The 27,621-nt window shown below is 43.5% G+C and overlaps 1 protein-coding gene across 1 annotated transcript in view; it reads left to right on the top strand.

Moving 5' to 3' along the window:
* RHAG (Rh associated glycoprotein) overlaps positions 1 to 27,621 on the top strand; it is a 140,462-nt gene that overhangs the window by 59,239 nt on the left and 53,602 nt on the right. Inside the window, exons 2-4 of the mRNA XM_069236124.1 lie at positions 9,164 to 9,347; positions 13,632 to 13,779; positions 25,880 to 26,027. Of these exons, the coding sequence (XP_069092225.1) occupies positions 9,164 to 9,347; positions 13,632 to 13,779; positions 25,880 to 26,027 (480 nt within the window). The remainder of the gene's footprint in view (positions 1 to 9,163; positions 9,348 to 13,631; positions 13,780 to 25,879; positions 26,028 to 27,621) is intronic.

Below are 27,621 nucleotides of genomic sequence, written 5' to 3'. Positions count from 1 at the left end.
CCATTGAAAGACATATAAATCCTCTCCACAGTATCCAGAATCAGATTTGCCACCCTCTGAAGTTTTTACATTCTGTGCTGGCTTTGCCTGGCAGGTACAATACATTAGAGCATGCCCTAAGACTCAGCAAAATAGTGTCACCTGGACACCCAAAAACAAGGGGGTGACCACATTTTATTAGTAGTAGCCCCAACCCGTGGAATGACCTATCCAATACCGATCACCATGCATTTCAGTTTAAGACCAGCGACCCACCTGGTCCATGAATCAAACCAGAGACGTTTTAAGGCATGGGCAAAATGGGCTCTTGCCCAGCGACTCATCCTTTCAATGGGCACCCCAGTACAGCCAGCTCTATTCTACAGAGTCCTGCCCTGCTGACCTTGAATAACTTTTAAACAGATTGTTTTAAATACTGTTTTCTTGGCTTTTATTTTTAATGTGGGTGATGTGTGAGAGCCTAGAACAGACTTTTATCAAAACAGGACCTCACATATGAGAAATGAGAGGGTGTCACAGAGGTTATTTTCGGTAATATCAGGGAGCTACTACTGTGTTAAAATATTGAAAACACGTCAATATCCCTGATTATTAGATGTAAACAAATTTAGAATTTGGACGAGTGTGCCTGTGCACTGTTAGTGACCTGGCCAAAGAGGGCCTTAAAGAGCTGAAACTGGATCATGAATTCAAAGCTTTTCCCAATCTCAAGAGGGGCCACCAAAATACGTTTAGCTGAGGGCCCCCAAAATCCTTAAGATGTCCCTGAATCAAGCTACACCCCCTCTTTCTCCACCCCTCCATCATGAATGCAATCTACATCTTGCCTGTATTTTGCATATAATACACAGGTTTTGTTAGAAATGGGGTCTTTGGTTGGCAGTCAGGTTACCCCCCTGTCAAAGCAAGGACCCTCACTCTAGTCAGGGTAAAAGAGAATCCCCCTCAGCTAATCTCTGCTTACCCCCTTGGTAGCTTGGCACGAGCAGTAGGCTTAACTTCAGAGTGCTAGGTGTGAAGTATTTGTACCAACACACACAGTAACTTAATCAAAACACTACAAAATGACACATCACAGATTTAGAAACATAGAAAATATTTGTAACAAAACAAGACCAAAATGACAAAAATGCACAATACACAAGTCAAGTTATCAATTAAAAAGCAAAAAGAGTCTTCATGTAGTTTTAAACACAAACTAACACTGTTAGTGTGAAAATGTACCTTGGGTGCATCAAAAAGGGCTTGCGATGCGTCAATTTCACTCACGAGCAAGACCTTGCGTTGTTTCTCCTTTCGTCCGGTCGGGCGCATCGTTTCTTCTCTCCAAAGGAGTGCGATGCGTCAATCCGGTCAGCACTCTTGGGTCCGGGTAGGCCTTGCGTTTTTTTTACATGGCCAGCGGTACTTGCGTCGGAAATCCAGCCGCACGATGATCCGAAAACCATGCAGCGCGGGTTGCAATCTCACCAGCCTTCGTCAGCGATGCTGCGCGTCATTTCTCCAGCTCTGTGCGTCTATTCTTCGGTTGTGTTGCAGGTGAGTGTTGATTTTCAGCTGCGAAGCCGGCGGCGCGTCGATTCTTCAGCCGCAGATCGGAGTTGCGTCGATCTTTTCCCCGCAGGGTGTTCTGTGCGTGGATTTCTTCCTCTTAGGCTGCCAGCTTCTCCTTTCAGGGTCCCATGAACTGGATGGGCACCACTTGGCAGAGTAGGAGTCTCTCCAGAGACTCCAGGTGCTGCCAGATCAAGCCCTTGGAGATCTTCACAAGATGGAAGGCACAAAAGTCCAGTCTTTGCCCTCTTACTCTGGCAGAAGCAGCAACTGCAGGATAGCTCCATAAAGCAGTCACAGGCAGGGCAGCTCTTCTTCCTCAGCTCTTCAGCTCTTCTCCAGGCAGAGGTTCCTCTTGGTTTCCAGAAGTGTTCTAAAGTCTGTGATTTTGGGTGCCCTTCTTATACCCAGTTTCTCCTTTGAAGTAGGCCTACTTCAAAGCAAAGTCTCTCTTGAATGTGAAACTCTGCCTTGCCCAGGCCAGGCCCCAGACACTCACCCCGGGGGTAGAGACTGCATTGTGTGAGGGCAGGCACAGCCCTTTCAGATGTGAGTGACAACTCCTCCCCTCCCTCCTAGTACAGATGGCTCATCAAGAAATGCAGGCTACACCCCAGCTTCCTTTGTGTCACTGTCTAGTGTGAGGTGCAACCAGCCTAACTGTCAAACTGACCCAGACAGGGAATCCACAAACAGGCAGAGTCACAGAAATTGTATAAGTAAGAAAATGCTCACTTTCTAAAAGTGGCATTTTCAAACACACAATCTTAATAAAATCAACTTACTAAAAGATGTATTTTTAAATTGTGAGCTCAAAGACCCCAAACTCCACATGTCCAGCTGCTCCCAAAAGGAATCTACACTTTAATCAGATTTAAAGGTAGCCCCCATGTTAACCTATGAGAGGGACAAGCAGTGAAAAAACGAATTTAACAGTATTTCACTGTCAGGACATATAAAACACATTACTATATGTCCTACCTTAACCATACACTGCACCCTGCCCTTGGGGCTACCTAGGGCCTACCGTAGGGGTGCCTTACATGTAAGAAAAGGGAAGGTTTAGGCCTGGCAAATGGGTGCACTTGCCAAGTCGAATTTACAGTTAAATCTGCACACACAGACACTGCAGTGGCAGGCTGAGACATAATTACAGAGCTACGTATGTGGGTGCTGAAGGCTCACTAGTAGCATTTGATTTACAGACCCTGGGCACCTCTAGTGCACTGTTCTGGAGACTTACTAATAAATCAAATATGCCAATCATGGATAAGCCAATTACATACACATTTTGTAAAGGAGTGTTGGAAAATGGGTTATTGGTAAGGGCAGGTAGGTACCTACACCTAGCAACAAGCCACTAACCTCCGCCTAGGTACAGTTAGGTCTCAGTAAATTAATCCCAGCTCAACCCTTGGTAGCTTGGCAACGAGCGTCAAGGCTTAACTTAGGAGACAAAGTGTTAAGCATTCAAATATCACAAAACAGTAGTCAAATAAAACACAGGAAACAGTTTAAAAATCCAAAACCAATTTATAAAAATAGTTTATATTTTTATCTTTAAAATGACACAAAAATGATTAAAATCGGTTCAGGGGAACCGGAGATATGAATTTTTAAAGAATTATTACTTTTCTAGCGCTTAGAAACAAAAAGCGCCAAACGGGTCATCTGGTTGCACCTCGACCGGGGCGAAGTCAAACTTTCAGGCCGACCGCGATGGAGCCCTGCTCGGCTACAGGTCGCGGGAGGCCTCGGTTAAAAAGTTACCTTCTGACTTAGTCTTTATTTTGAAGTTTTTCTTCCCCGGGACGAACCTGCCAGTTGAATCCGACCTCCTGGAGCCCTTGTCCGGATACGCGATGTGGGTTTCCTCGGTGGAGACTTTTACCTTCGGACTTAGTCGTTTTTTCGAGATGAAAATCCTTCGACCGGGGTAAACCTGGATCTTGATCCGACGTCCGTGGAGCCCTTCTCGGATACGATGGCTGGGAGGTCCCGGTCAACTTTTTACCTTCGGACTTAGTCTCTTTTTCAGATGTTTTTCTTTACCGGGACGAACCACGAAGTCAGGCCGGGTCGCGGTTGAGGCAAGCCGGCTAGAATTTCCGCGGCGGGTCGGTCCCTCTCTGGAGCTTTTTAACAAAAAATTTCAAATCTTCTCCAAACTTCTGGGGCTTCACCCAGATGTTCTTTTAAGGGTCTTTTGGGGTCCACAGCTCACCCCAAGGGTCCAGAAGTTCTGTGATGGTCCTTGGGGGGTGCGGACTTCAACTCCCAGAATGCACCTGGCGCAAACTCCTTTTTGGCCACTGGACAGTGGTCAGCTGGTCACTTTTTCAGGGGTTGGTGCAGGGGACTCTGGATAGCAATTTTTCACCTGTAGCAAACAGGGAGTCCCTCCTTGAACCAGTTGAAGCCAGGCAAAGTCCTTCTTGTGGTGAAGCCCAAGTGTGCAGCTGGTGCAGTCCTTCTGAGTGCAGGTTCCAGGTGCAGGCCAGGGGTCCAGCAGGGCAGTCCTTCTTCTCCTTTAGTTCCTTCTCCTTGAAATATGGTGGGGATCTGAGGTGTGGGGGCAGGTCTGCCAGTTTTATCCTTGCTCCTGGGTAAAAAGCAGGGGGGCCCTGGTTCTCCAATCAGGGACAGGGTCGTCCCCCTGTGATGACCACTTCCTGGGAAGTGTGGCAAAAATCCATCCCAGAAGGCAACAGTCTCTAAAAATCCAACATGGATGAATCTGATTTTTGGAGGTTACATCTGGCTGAGCCCACCCACTGGTGTGGCTAAAAATCATAAACACCCCCCTCTCCTGCCCTCTTCTAATCTAATCAAGGGGGCACCTAATTGTCTGGGGTTGCAGGATGTGGGGGTGTTGCTGGGTGCTCCAAATGTCCTTCTCTGCCTTTGAAGACCAGTTTGGCAGCCCTCCCCCTTCCTGCCTCACCATCTGCTGAGGGGAGATTCTCTCCCCCAAGCACATTCCTTTGTGTGAAGCTAGGCCACTTCACACCTCATCAAGGCAGCCTGGCAGAAGCTGCTGCAGGCTGGCCAATCAGAGCACAGCAGCAAAAACAATGCAGAGCTGAAATTGGCAACTTTTTAGGTAAAGTCTAAACTTTTTACCTGAACAAGTTATATTAAATCCAACAACTGGAAGTTGTGGGATTTATTACAACAATTAATTTGATACAAAATTCTTGGTATGTAACATTTAAGGAGACTTTAAAATTTAAAATAAAGTCTGCCCATTCTAGCCTATGAAGGCCATTTACTTCAATGAGGGAAAAACGAATTTGGCTGTTTTTACCTCACCAGGGCTTATAAATCTATTTTTATAAAGTCCCTGCTTATAGTTACATGGCACCCAGCCCTAGGGGCACATAGGGCACACCTTAGGGGTGACTTATATGTAAAAATAAGGTAGTTTAAGACTTTGGAAGTACCTTTAATTCCAAAGTCGAATTTGCATATAACTTTAATTTAAAAGCAGCCAGCAAGGCAGGCTTGCTTTTAAAATGACACTGGCACCTCAGCAGTGCACCTAGGTGTGCACCACCTATGCTGTGGTCCCTAAACCTACATGCCCTACCATATACTAGGGACTTATAGGTAAGTTAACTTAGCCAATTATAATTAGCCTAATTTGCATATCCATTTTACACAGAGCACAGGACCTGGGACTGGTTAGCAGTACCCAGGGCACCATCAAAGTCAGGAAAACACCAGCAAAAAGAGGAGAATGGGGGCAAAAAGTTATGGGGCCTCTGCAATCAGCCCTGTTTTCTCACAAGGAGCACTTGCACTTCAGCACTGGTTAGCAGTGGTAAAGTGCCCAGAGTAACAAAAACAGCAAAAACAGAGTCTAGCACACATCAACAACCTTGGAAACAGAGGCAAAATGTTAAGGGAGACCACGCCAAGGATGAAAAGTCTAATAGGTATGAACAAGCATCACCTGATTGTTGCATGATATGCTTCATAATCCCCCTCCTGGATACTGTACTGTCAAGTAAACAAATGCCCAGCCACAGCACCAGATAGATGAGGTCCTGACCATTGTAGCCCTGTCATACCTGATTCTTTCATCAGGCAATCAAAACTAACCAGTCCGACACAAATCACATACAGCTACGCAAAGTTAGCACTTACAAGCAACAAACGAGTTAGAGCTATTTGCGTTGTAAACTCCTAACTGGACTTTTCTTGCCACGTAAATTGAAAATGAAAAGTAAAACAGTTTCACAAAAGTGGGCCGATGGCTCCCATCAGCATGAGCGTGAAGGATACATAAAAATGCAAAAGAAGTTCGCTCGCAGCCAAACGTATAGGTAAAAGTGCAATTAGCCATGGAACACAGGCAATGGCCAAGGCGGTAAACAAACCACCTCAAGGAGGGACAAACATAAAGCATTTGCCAAAGGATTTTTGAAGGGCAAGCCCACGAACGAGTGAACGTGATGGGCGTGAGGTGGGTGGTGGTTAAAAGGCCAAATAGATAACTACACGTCGGGAAAAGCAGCTTTTGCCCACTGCTATGCTCGACCTAAAAGGGATAGGGGTCTAGCAGTAGCAAGTGATGTAGGAACTGTTCACTTGCATAGAAATGGCTAGCTGTTGAACCTGGTAAATTTACTTATAATCTTAGCTTCTCGCACTTAAACTCACTGTGCGATCTTGCGCACAAGACATACATGCCCTTTAATGTCCTTTTCCAAAATTTAGAATGCTCGGAAGCACGCTGAACATTAGCATTACAAAACTTTTACGATATGCCATTTGATGGACTACGTTGATCACAACAGCCAGCATACATGAGGAATACAAAGCTAATGAGGTGTGGACACACCCTCAGATTTGTTCGACCAATTTTGGGACGTCTCTTGTTCAAACTGTATCTACTGTTATTTCGACACTGGGTTTCAGCACACAGCTCTGTGTGCTGATAACTGCGGCCCTGCTGGATAAGAAGTGAACTCTGGGGAAAGGGAGGGGTGTGGGTGTCATCATGGCTGCGTAGTGGGAGTCCACGTTGGTGGTAGCACTTCAATGGCATTGCTTTACAATCTTGGCTAGACTTCCCTGAATTTACTTTATGTATTTTTGCCGATGTATACAGTGCTCTTTAGGCTTGAAGGTTAACAGAATGCTTTATGTAAGGATTCACACAAGAGAGAGCAGAGACATAAATAGACGATTTAAAGCACGCAGAGACAGTGAGAGCTCGCTTTGCAGATAGAAACCTGTCCTTGTGTGCCCCATTCGCAGGTGTTGGGAAACTGCTTTATTACACTTGTGTCTTTCTTTTATTTCGAAAAAAATGAACCGAGAGGCGTTACATTATAATACTCAACATATTATATACTTCCAGTCAGTACTTAATTTGTGTTTGATGTTTCTGGTGCTGAGCACAGGCACTTATTTTTGAGGGCTGGCGCTTATTCTTCTGCCCCCAGCACTTGCTGCGAGCAAAAGGCACATATGGGAAAGACGGAGGAGAAGAAAAACTAAAAAGAGTCACACTTGGAGAAAGAAGACAGCTGCAAGAGTGAGCTGGAGGGGCAGGGAGTGAGTGTAAACTGATTGAAGAGGCCCGAGGTGGCTTCAGTAATACTCTGCCTCAGTATTCCGCGCTCCCACATTTAATTGCAGCATTTGTTTAAGAGGAGGGCTTTGAGCACTGGCAGGTTCTTATTTACAAATTAAGCACTGCTTCCAGTGCATTCAGGTGTATGTTAAACAAATGCTCTTTCACACCACTCATTTGAACTTCCGCACAGTGCAATGTTGTTAATAGGAAAACTCCGATTTACAGTAATGCTGAAATACTCGGCCTCACTTGCAGTATCCTCTGTGTCACTCTTGCTCGGGTTCCTTTTTTTCCCAAACCCTTCCAGTGTGTCTCTATGACTAAAAGTGCGTTATGTGGACACAGCAGAATGCATCAAAGCGATCCCAGCTCGGCAGAGGCGCGAGGCGTGTCCTCGAGTTTGAGGCAGGAAGGGCATAAGACCTCTGTCCGTCAGGCATTGTCTGCACGACGAGGCAGAGAACAGCCTTTGGGCCATATTTATACTTTTTGGCGCCGCATTTGCAGCATTTTTTGATCCAAAAACTGCGTAAACTTACAAAATACAATTATATTTTGCAAGTTTGTACTGCTTCTGCGTCAAAAAATGACGCAAGTGCGGCGCTAAAAATATATAAATATGGGCCTTTGTGTCCTGGAACCGTGTGCCTGTTCCGAGGAACTGATGCAATGTCTGCACAGATTGCACAGTGCGCAGGGCCTTAGTCTAGGCCACTATCCACTCTAGAAACAACACTCAGTGCGACAACTCTGAAAACCAAAGTATACAAGCAATGGTGAAAAACACGAGCCGGCACGTCATGACGTTAATGATGTCATCACGTATGACGTGCGGCCACCGTGTTAGATTGGGATACATACACATTAAAAATCGCAATGGTAGCGATTTTCGAGGAAGCGCAATGTAGTGCAATGGCCAACAGAAATATTCAGGAATGTTCACTTAGTTAATAATCCAAGGGGAGGGAACTCAAAGGAGTGACACTTCACAAAATGCACCAATTAAAATGAAGCATTTAAGACAAGCACGACAAAGAATGAATAGCAGGAGTGGGCGTGGTTAAAAGCCCACAGAGAGATTACAACAGGGCTCTAGAGCACTACGCGCACAATCCTAAAAATAATACTTACCTCTACTTACCTACACTTACCTGGGTACCCCATCCTCTGCTGTACCTCTGGTGTGGGTGGGGGTGTCCCTGGGGCTAGGGAAGGGCACCTGTGGGCTCTTTCCATGGTCACTGACCATGGAAAAAGCCCCACAGGTCCCCTAACGCCTGCTGTGACCCAGGCTTTAAATAATTCGCTAAGCAAGCTTAGCGCCATTTTTAAGGCTCCTAACCCTCTGTTCTTGATTTTAGCACGGGGGATAAATATGGAACTAAGCCCATATTGTCGTTTGTTGCCCAGGAACGCCGACCTTACACCTCATTGACGCAAGGTAGTTTTCCACAGGCAAGTTACTTTAACTCCAATATTTTGGTGCTAGACATGATATAAATATGGAGTTAAGTTTGTGCTGAATTAGCGTAAAAAAAAATTATGCTAATTCAGCACAAAGTATAAAAATGCCCCTATATACGTAAGACATAAAGGACCTCCTTCATAGTACCATAAAATACTTTCAGCTTAAGACTGTAACTTGGAAAGTGACCATCTCAGTCATTTTGGGAAATTGTGCCATTTAATATGTTTTCTCAGAATACAAAGTGAGTGTCAAGAAACTTCTAATATTAAATATTATTTATGCAATAAGAAATTATCAAGAAACCTAAGATAATGCAGGCTGACGGTAAGCAAAAAATCGAAGAACGTTGTTCAGTGATGGCACGGAAGAAGTGCAGGAGTATTTAGAAATTACAAATACTCTTATTGGTGATACAGGAAAATGTATCTTTAAGAACCCTTACAGCTTTAAAGTTGTATCCCTGTCCAATGTTTAGTTGATGCCAACTCTTTGTGAGCATATTCTAATCGAAGTATTCGTTCAAGTGCTTCAGGATGTTTCTTGTTGCTTTACAGTGTTTCAAGATGTCCATGTCATGATATTCATCGGCTTTGGTTTTCTCATGACATTCCTGAAACGATACGGCTTCAGCAGCGTAGGAATCAACCTGCTCATTGCAGCTCTTGGTCTCCAGTGGGGAACCCTGATGCAAGGGTTATGGCACCTTCACGATGGACACATCAATATTGACATCATAAAGTAAGTTTTTTTAACTACTCCTTAAACTTTTTTTGCTTTATTATTATATCAGTCATGCTTACTGTACTCTGTTTTTCTGATATCATTATAAATTGTCCAATAATTTCTATAGCAGTGCCTCATTTACAAAACGAGTTTAATGAACACTCAAACTTAGGCCATTTGGCATGTGACCCATGTAAGGGGCATATTTATACTCTGTTTGCGCCGGAATTGCGTCGTTTTTTTTGACGCAATTCCGATGCAAAACTAACTCCATATTTATACTTTGGCGTTAGACGCGTCTAGCGCCAAAGTCCATGGAGTTTGCGTCATTTTTTAGCGTGGACACCTAACTTGCGTTAATGATATGCAAGGTAGGCGTTCCCGTCTAAAAAATTGACTCCGAGGCAAGTGCGCCGTAATTACACTCCGGGCAAAATTCACGCCCGGGAGTGGGCGGGTCAAAAAAAATGACATACGGCCGCTTTTGCGCCGTTTTTTAGCGCCTGGTCAGGGCCGGCGTTAAGGGACCTGTGGGCTCGGAAGGAGCCCAGAGGTGCCCTCCCATGCCCCCAGGGACCCCCCCTGTCACCCTTGCCCACCCCAGGAGGACACCTAAGGATGGAGGGACCCATCCCAGGGACATTAAGGTAAGTTCAGGTAAGTGTTTTATTTTTTATTTTTTTGTGGCATAGGGGGGCCTGATTTGTGCCCCCCTACATGCCACTATGCCCAATGACAAGGAAATACTGAACATGCAGAATCAAGAGGTTCAAAACAGAAAATATAAGAGGGCAAGCTTTATCAAGCAATGAGTCTGGAACAACACACTGTCATAGACTGGGATTGCTTTGTCCAAAAGGGGCCAAATAACCTAAAAACCTATCTCTTTAGGGAGCCTCCCACTGCTTCAAAACCGGGTCAAGTAATTCTCGGCACCTTCCCTTTTTAGTTTCTGTTAGAAATGGGGTCTTTGGTTGACAGTCAGGTTACCCCCTGTTCAAGCAAGGACCCTCACTCTAGTCAGGGTAAAAGAGAATCACCCTCAGCTAACCCCTGCATACCCCCTTGGTAGCTTGGCAGAGCAGTAGGCTTAACTTCAGAGTGCTAGGTGTAAAGTATTTGTACCAACACACACAGTAGCTTAACGAAAAAACTACAAAATGACACAACACCAGTTTAGAAAAATAGGAAATATTTATCTAAACAAAACAAGACCTAAATTAAAAAAATCTGACATACACAAGTCAAGTTATGAATTTTTAAAGATTAAACTCAAAAATAGCGCTTAGAAACACAAAATGCTTCGATGAGGTGTTAAGACTGCATCGTGACGGAGTCATTCCCAACAAGTCAACACAAGCGGCGCCAGACATGGAGTTGTGTAGACCCCCAAGCACAGTACCTTTTGTGAAGAGTGAAAACAAGTTGATGCGCGAAGTCGGGGATCGCTGCGTCTGTGCGAAATGTTGGTGTGGGTGATAGTTGTGTATTCCTCCTAGACAGCCAGACATAATGGGAGCTTAGGTTTGACTGGATGAATCATCACTGGCAGGATGGGAGGGGAAAGCTTCGCCCAGTCCAAGTTGCAGGCTGTATCTTATCTCCATACAAAGGGCTGCATACCCCCTGTAGCTAGTCTGGACCAGGAAGGGAGGCCACCTGTGCATTTCAAAGGCATGCCCCTGGAAGCTTCTCCCTACTTCGAATACATTGTGGATATAAATACCGAACCTCTGACACCCCCACTTCAATGCACTTCTTAACCTGTGGATACACTCCTAGGAAGAAGGACTGCTGTGCTGCTACAAGGACTGCCACTCTGTTCAACTGCTGCTCTGAAGGAATTGCTGCCCTGCTATGTTGTCCTGTTGCCCTCTTACCTGGTGAGAAGGACTGGTTCTGCATCTCTTGAACCCAGAACCAACAGTGACTCCGAGGGCTGGTTGCTTGGCCTCTTGGTCTGGAGCCCTAGGCACATAATAGGCATCCAACAACATTCCTTTTGCACCTCGACTCTGCCATCAATGAGTCTGCTCTGCCAAGTGGTGCCACTCCAGTCCTATATCCTGGTTGTGGGCCTAAGGTGCTCTGCCAGCCTCTGTGACTGCATTGTTGCTACAGCCCATCGGAACTGCCACTGTGTGATGCATCCTCAGTGCAGGCCCTTGCATCCCATGTCGACAACAGCCTTAACAATAACTACGGTCTCCGTGCAGCAGCCTTGCAGCTCTTCGGAACCAACAAATCATCCTGATTGCACGCTGCATCCTTGACGCCAGACTTTGTATTGCAAGCACTGTCGATGGGAACCTCGAAAATGACACATGACCTCATATCACAGCCTCACCACATCTCAAAGGTGACACATTGCTTTGATTGCGTGATGCATCATCAGGGCGGATTCTCACAACGCTCTGCAAACCAGGATATAATGTACTTTGTTCAGTGAGTCTAACTAGGACCATGTAGGCGGCCTGTGCTCCATCACAGTTCGCCTGAACGTGCCACTTTGTCCCAGTCTGGCGCAAAGTTGCCACTTTGCATGTTTAGGAACTTTTTCCACTGGAATCTTTAAAATTGTACATCTCTGGTTCTACTAATCAAGTTTTTGTCATTTTGGTCATTTTATTTATTAAATTAAGTTCTCTTTTGGTAATCTTGTGTGGGATCCTTTTGAGTTGTGTTTTCGCTTTATTACTGTTTGAAGTGTTGCACAAATACTTTACACATTGGCTCTAAATTAAGCCTGAGTGCTCTGTGCCAAGCTACCAGAACATTGAGCACTGGTTAATTTAGCATTGGCTTGAACCTCACCCTGACAAGTATTGTGGTTGCTGCTTGACCAAGGCTACCAACAGTCCAATTTCACCCACTCCAGTCTACCAACAACCCAGTTTCTCACAATGGCTAATTTCCCATTAGGAAAGTCACACTACTGAAATATTTTGCAAACAGAGTTGTAGCACAGAAGTAGTTAAAATGGTACTTGTTAAAATATTTCTAGTGTGCTGCACCCTAGAGTTTTTGAACTTGTGAAGTTTTTCTTTTACAATGAGCCTGTAATCCTCACAAATACAGAGGCACAGATTTAGTAAGATTTACTAAAGGTTTCTGCTGGCAACGTAATGCAAAGCATGCCAACCACACAAATAGCAATGTAGGATAAACTTTCATACACAACAGTGATTTAGCTCTGATAACCCCCCTAAACTCTTTGCACCGCCCACCTGCTAATGTATGCAAGGGGGACAGCCATCTTTGATAGCCTCTCTCTATGTGGACCCACTAAACCAGCTACAGTATTTTCTTATTCATAGGCTTTTGGTAATTCTAGATGGACGCTAGGTGGATGCCTTTGACCTGCTACTGTGATATCTGTCTCATTGGTAACCCCTGCTACTCATACTTTTGTTGATCTAAGCCCATAAGTTGAGGACTGCTGTTAGGAGTTACTTACTGAAAGATAAAACAAGAAGAACATATCCACACAAAGGACATTATTTCAGGGCCCCAATGCTCACTATGGGTTAATTTATGGTTTCCTTATTTGTTGATAATACCCATCGACCAGTTAGGTGCCCCAAAGAACACCGTTGTTTGCACTATTACAGCGCTTAATTTGTAAATAAAAACATGCCGGTGCCCAAAGCCCTCCTCTTAAACATGCGGCTGCTGCAATTAAATGTGCAAACATGGAATACTGAGGCAGCATAACCCTGAAGCCACCTCAGGCCTCTTCAATCCATTTACATCCACTCCCTGCCCCTTCAGCTCACTCTTGCAGCTTTCTGCTTTCTCCCATTGTGGCGATTTTCCATTTTTCTCTTCTTCCGTCATTCCCATATGTGTCTTTTGCTCGCAGTGGATGCTTGAGGCAGAAAAATAAGTTTTGGACCGTTAAATTAAGTGCCAGTACCAGTGCTCCGCACTGGAAAAACAAGCACAAATTAAGCACTGCTTTGCATGCCTCAATGATTGTATTAGCAAGTTGAAAACTAAAAAAAAATAAGTTTTAAAAAAAAATATCCAAAAGGGGATGCAGTGGAATTCATTTGGGTGAGCTTTCTTACCTTAAAACAACAGAACAGGTGAAACCTTATACACACATGAGGCACAACATTGGTCAAATCATATTCACTCAAAATTTGCAATTCTCCATGTAATACTTTATAGAATTGGAAGATATATATTCAGGTATGATTGCTATAATCTTGGCTACATGAGTGGGGCTCTATTAGCTTTTATGAATAAGACCCACAAATGTACGTTGTGTCTATATATCCATTTCTTTTGCCGCAGAATGATAAACGCTGACTTCAGCACAGCAACGGTCCTGATTTCCTTTGGAGCCGTTCTGGGTAAAACAAGTGCAGTCCAGATGCTGATCATGGCAATTTTTGAAATTGCAATTTTTGCATGCAACGAACACCTGGTGGTATCTCTTGGGGTAAGTTTGTTACATTATCTTTCACAAAGTAATAGTCACTATATGTAAAATCATTTTGTGCCCGATATAGAAATCGATTTGTGCTTCTAATCCAGACTTGACGGTTCAAAACGGCTAGACTTAGGACTGTATACAATTGACAAAATTGGACCTTGCCATTCTAAGTCATTTTGCTGTGTAATATTACTTTACAATTGTGAAATATTATGATAGAGTAAACACCAAGCAATTGATTAGTAATGGGGGTTTAATAACACGGCATGGCTTGTGGTCCAAACACCTGGCCATTCACCATTCACAAACTCCTCTCTAAGCCTTTCTAGAAATGTGATATTCTCCAGCCAAGGGGTGATGTAAATATCTTTGGGCATGGATAACCCTAACCATTGCGGATGTGTACACGAAGAGATTCATTCAAATGGAAAATGCTTCTTCGTAGAGAACAAAAATAAAGAACAAAATATGCTAATAGCAAACCTTTTCTACAATGTAGATGCAAATGTCTAAAAAAAGAAGGAATTCACCTCATGTTCCCAGATGGGAGGATGTAGGGAATGCTGCAACTAGGACAGGTTTACATATAAGTTACGTTATGTTATAATCATTTGCAGCACACATACAAAGTGGGAAATGCCTCAAAGAACTGTTTTGGTGCAGGAAAGTGTTCCTTCCTGCACAAAAACAATCAATCTTGTAACCTGGGCAGAATGGATCAAGGGTGTCTGTGTTGGTGCTAGGCTGCCACACGTGTGCCAGTGTTAGACGACAGAAGAAACATACCATATTTTAATAGATATGGTGCATAAATAGAGGTAAGTTTGTCTGTAAAAGTACAATAGCTGATGAAAATACCTTTCTGAATTGACTCATATAACCTTTTACCCTATGGAGTCAGGATAACAAACACCTGATGGAGCATGGGCCAGCTACAAGGACCCATTTGGACCCACTGGACAAAGTACCTTAAACTCTGGTTGACAAGCGATGCAAAGTCCAGCGTCGAGGATGCATCACACAGCAGAGCAATTCGAGGTCCATCTGTGGAGATGTGTAGAGCAGAGGTGGTTTTGGGGAGCTGTGATGGATGATGCAAAGTCCTGCATCAGGAAGTCATCACACAGCAGTTCCGATGTGGAGTTTTGTGAGGTAATGTGTTGTGCTGTGTCCATTCTGCTGGGGACACAGCTGCGCACGCAGAGTACCTTCAGGCCCACTTCCAAGGGTTCAGGACTGGGGTAGCACCACTTGGGAGGGCATGACTCACAGCTTGAGGAGTCCAGGGGCTGGGTTCAAGACTTTTGGAGCTTTTCTGTCCCTGACGCTCTGATCAAGAGGCCAGCCAACTAGCCCTTCGGGTCACTCTGTTGGTCCTTAGTCCAAGACGCAGGTCCAATCCTTCTCCCCAGGCAGGAGGGTAGCAAGGCAGCAGAGTAGCATTTCTTCTTGCCCCAAAGCAGCACATCAATGCTGCTTCTTCTGAGCCTTCTACAGGTCCAGATGTGCACTGAAGATCCATTAGTTATGCATGGTGCTCACTTTGAAGTATGAGAAGGTTCTAGAGCTTTTTACCCCCCTCAGGTGTCAGGCACCCCATTCCTGCCTGCTCTGGCTCCAGCTTGTTTGGGGACACAAAAGATTGGTGACAAACCCTTTCTGTTCAAGCAGGGGCTTTGTGATGTGCAAGTGTGGTAGGTGAAACCTCAGCCTACTTGGTAAATCAGAGGGATACATCCTGCCAACCACTATCTTCCCTTTGTCTTACTGTCTGGGAGCAATATACAAGGGCTAGCTGCCAGCTACACCTAGCCATGTTACCCAGGGACAGGCTGCAGGCACTAAATGGTTAGTACAAGAAAATGCCAACTTTCGAAAAGTGTCATTTTTCAGAAATGTGACTTAAACTCAGAATTTACCATTAACGAGTGCATTGAATTGCTATTCTTTTAAATACCAAACTCGACTTGTCCACCTACTCTCAAGTGAAAGTTATCACTTTTTAAATGTAATAAGTGGACCCAATGTTATACTATGGTAGAGGTAAAGGCCTTGCACCAGTCAAAAACAAATGTAAGGATTTTTTCCCTAACGGGCATGTAAAACCTATAATTATATGTCCAACTTTTTAAATACACAGTAACCTGCCCTCTGGGCCACGTAGGAGTGACTTATATGTATTAAAAAGGAAGGTTTCAGCCTGGCAAAACATTTGTTTAGCTAGATCGAAATGGTAGTTTAAAACTGAACACAGGCTTTAATGGCAGGCCTGTGACATGTTTTATAGAACTGCTTAAGTGGGTGTTGCAATCAGTGTTGCAGGCTCAATAGCACCATTTAACTTAGAGGCGCTGGGTACATGGGATATTACTTTCCTCGAGTAAATTAAATGTGCCAATTGAGTTTAAGCAAATTCTACCTTGTTTAGGGAAGAGAGCACATGCATTTTAGCACTTGTTAGAAGTCGTAAAGTTCACAGACTCCTAAGGCCAACAAAAAAGATATCAGCAAAAATAGGAGTGGTGAAGGAAAAAAGGTTAGAGGAACACCTTATATTTGTAAAGATGCCTCATTTCACATGGTACACATTTTTTTCAAGTGGAAATATGTATATAAATATATAAGTAATAACAAACATGTGCCATGTCATGAAGCACTGCTCTGGAACAGGGATGAGTGTCTGGTATTTTTGTGTTTGAGGTGTGTAAACCCATTAATATTCCATAGATTTTCTGGGTGAATGTACCAACTGCAGACAGCACACATCAGTAATAGTGAGCAGGAATTGCCTCTGTCTTGGAGAAATTCCAAGTTATATGTATGAAATGGACACCTCTCAAATGCCAAAATTCAGGCGGTGGCTCTACTCTGAGCGAACACAGCTGTTCATGATAAGGCCCCTGGTGGCAGGCCTGAAATCAGTTACAAGTCATAATGACCTATTTCGTGTTTTAACTAAGACGAACACTGCCACCTTGTGGCAAATAAGAATAACTGTTTTCTAAAGTGTAAGAGTAGAAGTAAGGGAGCTATTTAAGAGAGCATATGCCAGATGTATCAAGCTTTTTTGCATTCGCAAACAGTGTGAATTGCAAAATTCGGCCATTTGCAAATGCAAACATGCCTTTCACAATGTATGAAAGGCATTTGCAGTGTAATTTTAAGGAATCACTAAAACAGCGATTCCTTGAAATTGCGACCCCATTTAGAGAATCACAAATTGTGATTCTCTAAATTGGAAATCGCAAATAGAGAATTCCTATTTGCGATTTCCAAAGCACATGTATCAAGCATTTCCTAAATGTGAATTGGGCATTTAGGAAATACAATTACCACAAATTAAAGTTTGGTGGTAACCATGTGCAAATTTTAAAAATGCATTACAAGTCATGTGTGTGCTTCACATGTCTGTAAAAATATTTTTTGGGGTGCAGCAGAGGGGGCCTTAGGCCCCCAGCACCCTGGGATTTACATTTCCTAATTTGCAAATTCCTAACTGGAATTCGCAGTTTGGGAAATGCAAAACATTCGCAACAGGCCCATTGGTGTGAATGGGGTCGGATTCTCTATTTGTGATTCGGTAATAGCATTTGCGAATTTTAAGAAATCGCTATTACCGAATCGCAAAAATCATACATACCATTTTGCATTTATTAAATAGCGATTTCTTAAAATTCGCTATTTAAGAAACGCAAATCATTTTTTTGATACATCTGGCCCCATATTCCTTTAGTATTGTCCTAGGAACTGGTTTTTATAGGCCTTTTGCGGTTGCATACTCTGCCACAAAATGAACTTTTTACACTGTGATAAAGCCTTTTTAAAAGTTGGAAAAGCCTTTCTGACACATCATAGGGCTATTGCGATCTGTTACGAAATGCAAACTGGGGAAGGGGTAGTCTTACTCCTGGTAGTGATTTGGAAAGGTATGCATCAATGCTTTGGGCTTGCAATAGAGTTTGGAAATCCTCTGTTAGTTAAAGGCTTTTGATTTGGGTTGCTAACTGACTAGCACAGTCAAATCTGTCCCAATGGGCAGCTTCCCATTTGGGAATCATGTCGGGGTGGCCTGAAAGTCTTTGATTTGGCAAAACATCAAAGGGAGTTTGCAGTAGTACCCTCAACCACAGCCTGGTCCCTGTCAGGCCGTGGTCTGGGGTTTTACTGCAAGCTCCCCTTGATATTTTGCCAAATCAAGGCCCAGATTTATGCTAAAGTGGTGCACCCCTGTGTTTCCCCTTGCGCTGACGCTGAATTAAACTGCCTAGCCATAACACTGGCATCCTTGCACCATAATGCAAGGGTGTCTGCATTGAGGGGATAGATTGTTTATGTGCAGGAAGGTACTACAAAATGCAGCACATATAGAAGCACCAAAGCGTTATTTTGAATGATTGTTTATGTGCACAAAAGGTGTCCCTTTCTGTATGTAAACAATCGGCCATGGCATCTTGCTTCTTCTATGTGTGCTGCAGAATGCAGAATGCAGCACACATTGAAAAAGCAAAAAACAAGGGGGAATAAAAGCATTCCTCCTCATTTTGCCATGCTCACGCCACCCCTTAGTTTTTGGCGCTGCCTCATGTGTATGAAAACTCCTAAATCTGAAGTAGTGTCAAAAGCAATGGGTGTTGTGGTGGAACGCCCCCAGGAACACTCATCGCACGCCCCTCTGACACAGAAAACTGCATCGGAGGGGCCCATATTTACAAGGAGGATTATCGCCACTACAAAGTGTTGTTACACCTCATTGTAAATATGGAGCAGTGCTTAGAGCCACCAGAGCGTCACTAAAAGTGATGCCTCGGTGGTGCTAGGGGCTCTTACATATGCCCCAAATAGTTTTATTTTAAAAAGCTGCATCTGTCCCTTGAATGGACATGGACTACCCAAAAAGAAATTTGGGAATGCAACTGAAAGGGACGGACTTTTGCTTTTCCCTCGCAGTCCTCCAACCCTGCATTCAAAGCCAACTAACCACTGGGGCCACAACTTGTGTCCTGCCTCATTAATATTCATCAGGTAAATCATTTTGCAACCACATATTAGTTCACAGGTCCCATCACAAATTGCATCCCCTCTCACAAACCATTTGGAATAAAATGTTCACAATCCTGATTTGCTATCAAGAAACCAAATTATATAACCAGAATGGCATATGCCTCTGCCTTATCAGGAATACAGTTGGTCAGTAAACATACCCAGGAAGGTGATTAAGGGATGGATGGAAACTGTGTTGACAGCAGTTACATAAAATTCAAATAAAAGATTCATTAATTACTTGTTAGAGGGTTCTCACCATAGAAACTACAAAGATGTTGCATTTCTCATTTTAATAATAAGGCACCCATACAAATGATATACAATAAATATATTTTACATATAAAAACGCCCTAGCAATTGAATTTCTCATGCCCTACTTTTCAAGAACAATTTTTCAAATATTGCAAGCCTGAAAATATCATCTTGGTAAACACAAAAATCATGAAATATCCCACACATTTATTTCCCACTTCCCCATTCTAAAACTCCGTAAAAAACTCAGATGTCTAATTAAAGCATTTTAGTGAGATGCTTCTGCATAGCTGTATCTCACGTCAAATTTTTGTTTCAAAGAAAAATGTTTGGAAAGTAGAGAGGAACAGTACCATCTGATTTCTTTGCATCTTCAGAGGGCCACAACATGATTCATGACCTCCTGCATTCTCTGCTGACAAATATATTTTTATATAGCAGCTTGCAATTGTTGATTTTTCCCTTTCTCATGGGAAAGGACCACATACCCATTAATGGGAGAAGTGTAGGAATACAGAATGTAGAGCATTTGTTATAATTGATTAAACTCCTCTGTGTTTTGGACTGCAAAAACACATTTAAAAAAGTTTTTAGAATTACTTTAGAACCTGCCTTTATATCCTAAACTATGACTAAACAGTGGCATAAAATAGAGGGGGGTGTCCTTAATCAGTAAATACTAAAATCATGTTGCTTCATGTCCTGGGCCTCATTTACAAGAATCTGATGCATCATCATCAATGCATTTCTGGTGCTTGCCACACATCCCCTAACAATGCCATAGATGCACTTTATTTACAAAACAGAACTCCATGGCACATGTTTTCACAGGTGCTTCAGATATTCTGACATATCTGTTGGTGCTAAACAGATGCATTGCTGAAGTTGTGTCATTAAACTGAAGCAACTCCATCAATGCAAGGAGAGTCCCATAGGAAAAGCCCTGCTTCCATTTTATGCCTGCTCTGAGCAGGCGGTAAAATTTTGACACAGTGAAGTTGTAGAATGACCCAGTGAAAAGTTGTAAATTTCACTGCGTCATTTCTACATGGCTTTTTCCAAGGGAATGTCCACTGTGTATAAATTCTACCTGGCACATTGGGCCCAATGCGTCAGTTTGTAAATATGGAGAAGTGTAGTGCACTGCTAGCGCCACCGCTGTGTCCAAAAAACTGACGCAGCGGTGGCACAAAAGGCTTCTAAACGAGGTCCCCTGTATTTTAACTAAATCCTGGTATTCTTGGGAGTCTGGAATAGCATTCACCAAGCTTTACCCTCTGCAGCTTGCAGATCAGCAAGACTTTCTATAGAATATTATTTTAACTTGTAGATGAAAAGGCAACCACTCCAAGCAGGCTGACCGCAGGCTATGCAGAAAAATAAGCCTCAGGAGCTATCACTTCTCACTTCTTCATGATTGGTCCAATTCATTATGTATCTGAAGGATACGGCAAACTAATATTATTAATTGAGAGCAGAGAGTGGGATAATTGCTTGCGCTGTGCCAGATGTTTCAATCAGACACCGAGGCCGATAGGCCAATTGCAAGAATTCACATAAGTTGTGTACCCCGACAAAACACCCAAGTCTTGGTTACCTCCTAGACTTTCGTCAAGCTCAGCAATGATGATCCCATCTTTTAAGATGACACATGAAAGTGTCATAGGTTAAAATGATGCTTTGATTGGAAATAATATATTACTTTGCCATAAAAAAATAAGTCGGAAATTCGCTGAAAAAAAATTTAAACTGACATTACAGTTAGGTGAAATTGTAAATAAAATGTAATATTTTAAACTCAAAAAAGGAAGGGGTGCATTTATTAAACGTTCATCAAGGGCAGCAAGCAAAGTTGGTGCGCTGCATTGCATGAAGGGGAGAGGGTAGACATGCTCAATATTTACAAAGCTATGGAGCATTTCTGCTATTTCCTTTAACTAGTGCACTGAGCACAGGCTGGTACAGGCTAGCACCAATGTAGAGACCATTGCACTATAGTTTAAGGTCCCCTGCGTTACAGGCAGAATTATTTTTTGTGCAGAAAGACACGCTTTCCTGGACAAAACAATCCGTAAAGGCATTTTTCTTTTTCTGTGTGCCGCAGAATGCAGCAAATGTGAAAAGAGGAAATAATGAGGAGAAATGCCTCAGGTGAGAAGGCGTAGAATGTTGATGCATGCCCAGGTATTCAAATCTTTGTAAATCTGGGAATGTGGCAAGAGTTCATGGATGGATGCAGGAAACACCATTGCTCTATCCATGGAATGGCTATGAATTTGGAATGCAACTTAACACTTCACAAGCAACTGCCTTGTTTGACATTTCTTTACAAAGCTAAGCAAACCCAAGCAAATCAGGCTTGCATATGCCCAAACCATGGTCTGCATATGACCTCACAGATTCTATCATGCCCGGCATCATTTATGACAACACTGATAACATCTTCATTGATATAATTGATGACAACACTGGACATGGTGCAGTAGTACTCCTTCCTCTAATACTCTTTACATTTCTTCACATTCCACATCACTGATGAGCTGCACTTATACAGTGTTTCACATGCATTGTACATATTTATAGCACCTAATCCTATTTCTCAATACTTAGGCCCATATTTATACTCTGTTTGCACCGGATTTGCGTCATTTTTTTTAATGCAAATCCAGCGCAAACTTAACTCCATATTTATATTTTGGCGCTAGACATGTCTAGTGTCAAATTATTGGAGTTAATGTCATTTTTGCCTGCGGAAAACAACCTTGCGTCAATGAGATGCAAGGTAGGTGTTCCCGGGCAAAAAAATACCTCAAAGACCTTACCACCTTATTTATCCTCCCATGCAAAGATCATGCACGGAAGGAGGAGGGCCTTAAAAAATGGCCCTACGAATGCTTAGTGCCATTATTTAACACCTGGGTCTAGGCAGGCGTTATGGGACCTGTGGGCAGATTTCCATGTTCAGAGACCATGCAAATTGCCCACAGGTGCCCTTCCTTGTCCCCAGGGACACCCCAACCCAGCCCTACCCACACATGAGTCACCCACGGATGGGGGACCCATCCGAAGGTAGGTCCTGGTGAGTTTTTTTTTTACTCTGTCCAATGCTGCTCGGGGGCCCTGGCTTGGGGCCCCCTGCATGGCGCAGGCCCCAATGGCCATGCTCAGGGGACATTCATCGAGGGGGTGGGCATGGCTCCTCTCTTTACTAAGACAGAGCCATGTCCATGGAGCTTGTGCGCCAGAAAATGGGGCAACACTGCTTATAGGCAATTTGTTTGCCTCTAAACAGTGTAGCACCATCATTTGGCACACAAGCCCCGGTTCCCCCTATGTCTCCCAGGCCCTGTTAGCGTCCTTTCCCAGGACGCTAACAGGGCCTTAGCGCCGGCTAGTGCCATTCCTTAAATGTGGCGCCCCGCCGGCGTCTAGGAATGGCGCTAGCCGGCGCTATACTTTTTGCTGCAAACCTGCGCTAACGCAGGTTTGCGGCAAAAAGTATAAATCTGGCCCTTAGTTCACTAGACTTATCTCAATTACAGCAACACAACCTGGGGGTCTCCAGAAAGGAATGCCTGTTGGATATATGTGGAATGCCTTCATAATCATTTGTCAGAACTGGTCACTAGTATGTCACAGATGCTAACTGAACTGTGTGAGGCATTCAAAGGGTCTAAAACAAAGAAATGGCAAACCAAACTAAGGGATACCTTATACATTTCCCAGTAGAGTAGCACATCATAGGTTGGCCATAAAATAGTTAATTTCTCTTCTACAATGTATTTAGAATAGAATTTTAAATTTAATTGCCATATAATATTCTAGGTTGTCTTGAAATCAATAATAACCTTAGGAACGAGGAATTAACTGATTCAGTCACAACATCGTATTGCTTTATAAAGGATGCTTTCCCAAAAAGTGGAAAACAAGGTTTCTATTGTGGATTGGACTAAAGTGCCTGTACGTTAGTTTGGTAAAGTGTTCCTTATTTCTGAGCTTTTGTATAAAAAAGACTACACTGTGGCTGCCAAGTTATCAAAAAACTATCTAGTGCTCCTAATTAATCATGGACTAGACTTGATGTGATCATTGCCAATGGTTTGCCGTACTCTTGCAATACATGGACAACAACCTTCCCAAAGATAAAATAATCAGAGATGATATAAGCTGCAAAATGAGCTGGCCTTAATGTGCCCGAGCAGAGGCAATCATGACTAGATGAACTCATCCCTCTAATTGCTTAATTGTCTGAAGTTGTGTTCAGAATACAATTCCAAACTCTTTAACCCTGGACAAATAGCCTTGGATAAATCATAGATTTGTGATTGGCCACCTCTCAAATGCTCCACCAATACACTCTCAGAAGAAAAATACGTGGTGTCTGATAACCAGGCAGTCAGGTCAGGCAATTCTGGAAACATCTGGCTCAAAAATCCAGGATAAACCTAATCAACTTTTTCATATGAATGGAAATCCGAGCTGCTTACATCGACATTTGACTCAGCATCTGCTTTGGCCAGGTGTTCGACCAAGGATCTGACTACAAACGTCGATGGGACTTCTTTGGAAAAATCAGCATCAGTAAATGCTGAGACTGAAGATTTGTTGTTCTTTGGAAAGGCACAATAAATAAATACTTGTTTTTAGGAAAAATATTATTATAATTATAAATAGACCTGCAGGTCTTCCCATTCCACATAAATGACACTAGTCTTTCACTTTCATCCTTTGGGAAAAAACAGGGTTTGTGATTAAAAATGTGCTTTCCAGCTAGAATATTTTTAAAACGCATAAGAAGGGGAGACATAGGCCCTCATTCTGACCTTGGCGGGCGGCGGAGGCCGCCCGCCAAAGTCCCGCCGTCAGGTTACCGTTCCGCGGTCGAAAGACCGCGGCGGTAATTCTGACTTTCCCGCTGGGCTGGCGGGCGGTCGCCTTCAGACCGCCCGCCAGCCCAGCGGGAAAGAGGCTTCCACGATGAAGCCGGCTCGGAATCGAGCCGGCGGAGTGGAAGCTGTGCGACGGGTGCAGTTGCACCCGTCGCGTATTTCACTGTCTGCGCAGCAGACAGTGAAATACATGTAGGGGCCCTCTTACGGGGGCCCCTGCAATGCCCATGCCAGTGGCATGGGCACTGCAGGGGCCCCGCAACCCCCCCTACCGCCATCCGGATCCCGGCGGTCGGACCGCCGGGATCTGGATGGCGGTAGGGGGGGTCGGAATCCCCGCGGCGGTGCAGCAAGCTGCGCCGCCGTGGAGGATTCAATGGGGCGGCGGTACACTGGCGGGAGCCCGCCAGTGGTGCCGGTCCGACCGCGGCTTTACAGCCGCGGTCGGAATCCCCATTGGAGCACCGCCGGCCTGTCGGCGATGCTCCCGCGGTCCTCCGCCCTGGCGGCAGAATGACCGCCATAGTGAGTTTCTGCTGTGGTGAAGGTATGACAGAGTGGACAGGTAGCCGGAAGACAGTGGCAAGCTGTAATACCCATCAAGGTAGCTCGGTTTGTCATTGCATCTTCCCCAGATACTGAGCACTACCTGCAAATCATAACTTTTTAATTTAGCGTTTTGAGTCGGGGCCATGAAGAATGTATGTGCACCCATAAATTGGTGTGTTTCGTTTTATTCATCAGTGTTATGCATGCCCTCTCTCAGCTTTGAAATAATTGTTAAGTTACTCCTAAGCCTGCTTGGGGTAATTTCATCACTAGGTTTGAAATGGGTAGGAAACCCATCCTCCTTTTAACAGTTTCATAAATGAGTACCGTAAATGATAGGTTTCTTCAATGGAAATAAAAGGTTTATGGAGATGCAAAAAATATACGATGAGGCTAAATCGCAGAACTATGGGGCATATTTACATGCTCCTTGCACCCCTTAGCGCTGGCATAGCATATTTTCTTTTGTACTATGGTGGAGCTAAATAGGCCCTCACCTTGTGCCATATTTACAAAGTGGCGCAATGGTAGCATTACTCCACTTTGTAACCCCTTGCACCACATTATACTTGCGCCATGTATGCAGGGAGTTCCTCTGCAGGGAGGCCCAAAAAAAGATCACAGTGAAATCTGAAAGATTTCACTGTGCTATTCTAGCATAATTTGTAACGCCTGCTCAGGGCAGGTATTAAAGTGCATTAGCCTATGGGCCTCCCTGTGGTTTGCTGGACTAGCACCCACATTTTTAGAGCTAGTCCAGCAAAGCGCCACAATAGCATAAAAAATGTTGATGCTATTGTCCTAAGTACAGCACTACCATGGCGTCGTTAACGGGGCACAGGGTGACAACGGTAAATATTGGTCAATCATTGTGTATAACGATGATGTTTCAGAATCACCAAAAATATATCAACCTATTCCAAACATAGTAGGAAAACTATACGTAGGAAATTACGTATTGTTCAAAGATGGGTGATGAGAATCAGGTTAATAGTTCTGAAATGTCTTATGATTACACTTCTATTGCAGCAGGGATATCCAGGAGTCAACAAGTGTGTGATGAGGTCAAAAAGAAAAAGTTTAATAGAAACTACAATGGGAGACCTCTTTATCATTATCCATTGGCTTGTCTATTAAACCAACCCTAACTGGATCTGCTAATATACAGCTTAAGTCAAAGAGTTGCAAAAGTAAAGTTTATCCATACTCCTTAGAACAACTTCTGATTGCAATACAAAGGTGGTTCTTCCACCAGCTCTCTGATTTCTTGAATGGTTCATAGAGTCTAATTTTTATGTGCCCTCAAAAAAAGAAATATACACAAATACACTAACAAGAATTACTGTATTTTGACAATGTATTCTCCCGTCCAGGCCTTTGATGTTGGCGCCTCCATGATCATCCACGCCTTTGGAGCCTACTTTGGTTTATCCGCAGCACGTGTGCTGTACCGTCCGGCTCTAAAAGATGGACATGAGAATGAAGGCTCTGTGTATCACTCCGATCTGTTCGCTATGATTGGTAAGTACCACGAGCAATCCTGAAGAAAAACATCTTTGCGGTTTCAAATATATACAAATGTGGTTTTGCAATTTGTGAACTAATGGTTTAAGTGACAAACACTACTGATCTACTGCTTCTAATAGATTCACATAGAGACGCCCTCGGGGAAGTGCTCTCTAGAAATAGCAGGAACAGAACAGAGTAGAAAAGAAAAGAATAGAATAGGAGAGGATAGAATAGAATAGGATAAGAGGGTCAGAAAGATGGAAAGGAGGAGGGGACGGAGAGGGATAGAACGAGGGAGTGAGAGGGGAGAGTAGTCCCTAGGTGGACTGAAAGTTGATATGAACGGTACAATAATATATGGTTGTAAAAAAACATGGGTGGAGTAGGCACGTCGGTGGATTAAAAATGAACTATTATAAAAGGACAGATGCGTCTATTGGGTTAGACTCGAGTACTGATAAAATGTTTTAAACATGCTTTGCCACCTAAATGGTTAAGTGTTAAGACTGCAGACACTTGCAAAGTAATTGGTGTTTATAATGCACTGTGCCAAAGGTGAGAGTCCCATGTTCTCAGTATTGCCTACCATTCAAGAGGGCAAAACGTCATTATATGTATATGTAACAGTGTTTATGAGGAATGGACCTATCAGATGAAAATAAATTGATGGCACAAGTTGACAGAATCTGCGGAATCCTCGTTTTATGACCGATTTAGACATGTAGCCAGCGAAGGACGTGCTTTCATCCTCAGATATCAGAATCAGATTCAGCTCGAGACTTTCCCTCAGCCTGAGATGCATATAATATACTTCCTTAAAGTCACCGCAACTGGTCACATGACTTAGTAGCATGGCTTAGCTGCCATATCTGAGATGTGCAGGTGTTTGAATAAAGTGAGCATGGATAACAGGTACATCATAGCACATTGAAGGTATGCCATGCCTAGCTGGGACATGAATAGTACATAAAAGTGGCATTCAGTAAATCCAATAAACACATAGGTAAGTGAACTAAAACCCTGTTTCCTTCACACGTTACCTTTAATCCTTCTGTTATGGGCGAGGCCGAATGGTACACTTAAAGCATTTTCAATTTTCGATTCATCTCTCTATCCACACAGTGAATTAATTAATCACGAGCAGACAAATAAGAAAAACAAGCTTTGGCAATGCCAATAGGTCTAGCTTTAGAGGAACGTTCTTTGGGAATGTGAAGCATTGCCAGTAAATAGCATGTGAATGAGTATGTATTTCTGTACAAGAAAGGAACTGTAGAATAAAATTGGTTAAAGTTAAAAGGTCAAGTGGCAGTTGCAGTGTCAAAGCAGACCTATAATTTCCTCCTCCCATCAGTGCTGCTGCCAGAGAAAAAACCTAAATTAATTAAGTTATCTAAGACAATTTTATAACATTACAGTGTTATTCAAGCTCAGGTAGTCGGATGAGTAAACAAAATGATCACAGCTGTGTGAATGCCAAGCACTTTTTTGTGGAAGCACATAACGTTGCCCATTCACAACATGTACTTCTGACTACCAAGATGTGGGCATAGCCAAAGCCTCTCTCAAGTGATGCTCACAAAATTATGTGATGTCAGCTGTGTTG

Source organism: Pleurodeles waltl, chromosome 5 (assembly GCF_031143425.1).
Source record: "Pleurodeles waltl isolate 20211129_DDA chromosome 5, aPleWal1.hap1.20221129, whole genome shotgun sequence".
Classification (NCBI taxonomy): Eukaryota; Metazoa; Chordata; class Amphibia; order Caudata; family Salamandridae; genus Pleurodeles; species Pleurodeles waltl.
This window is presented reverse-complemented; position numbering and strand designations above follow the sequence as displayed.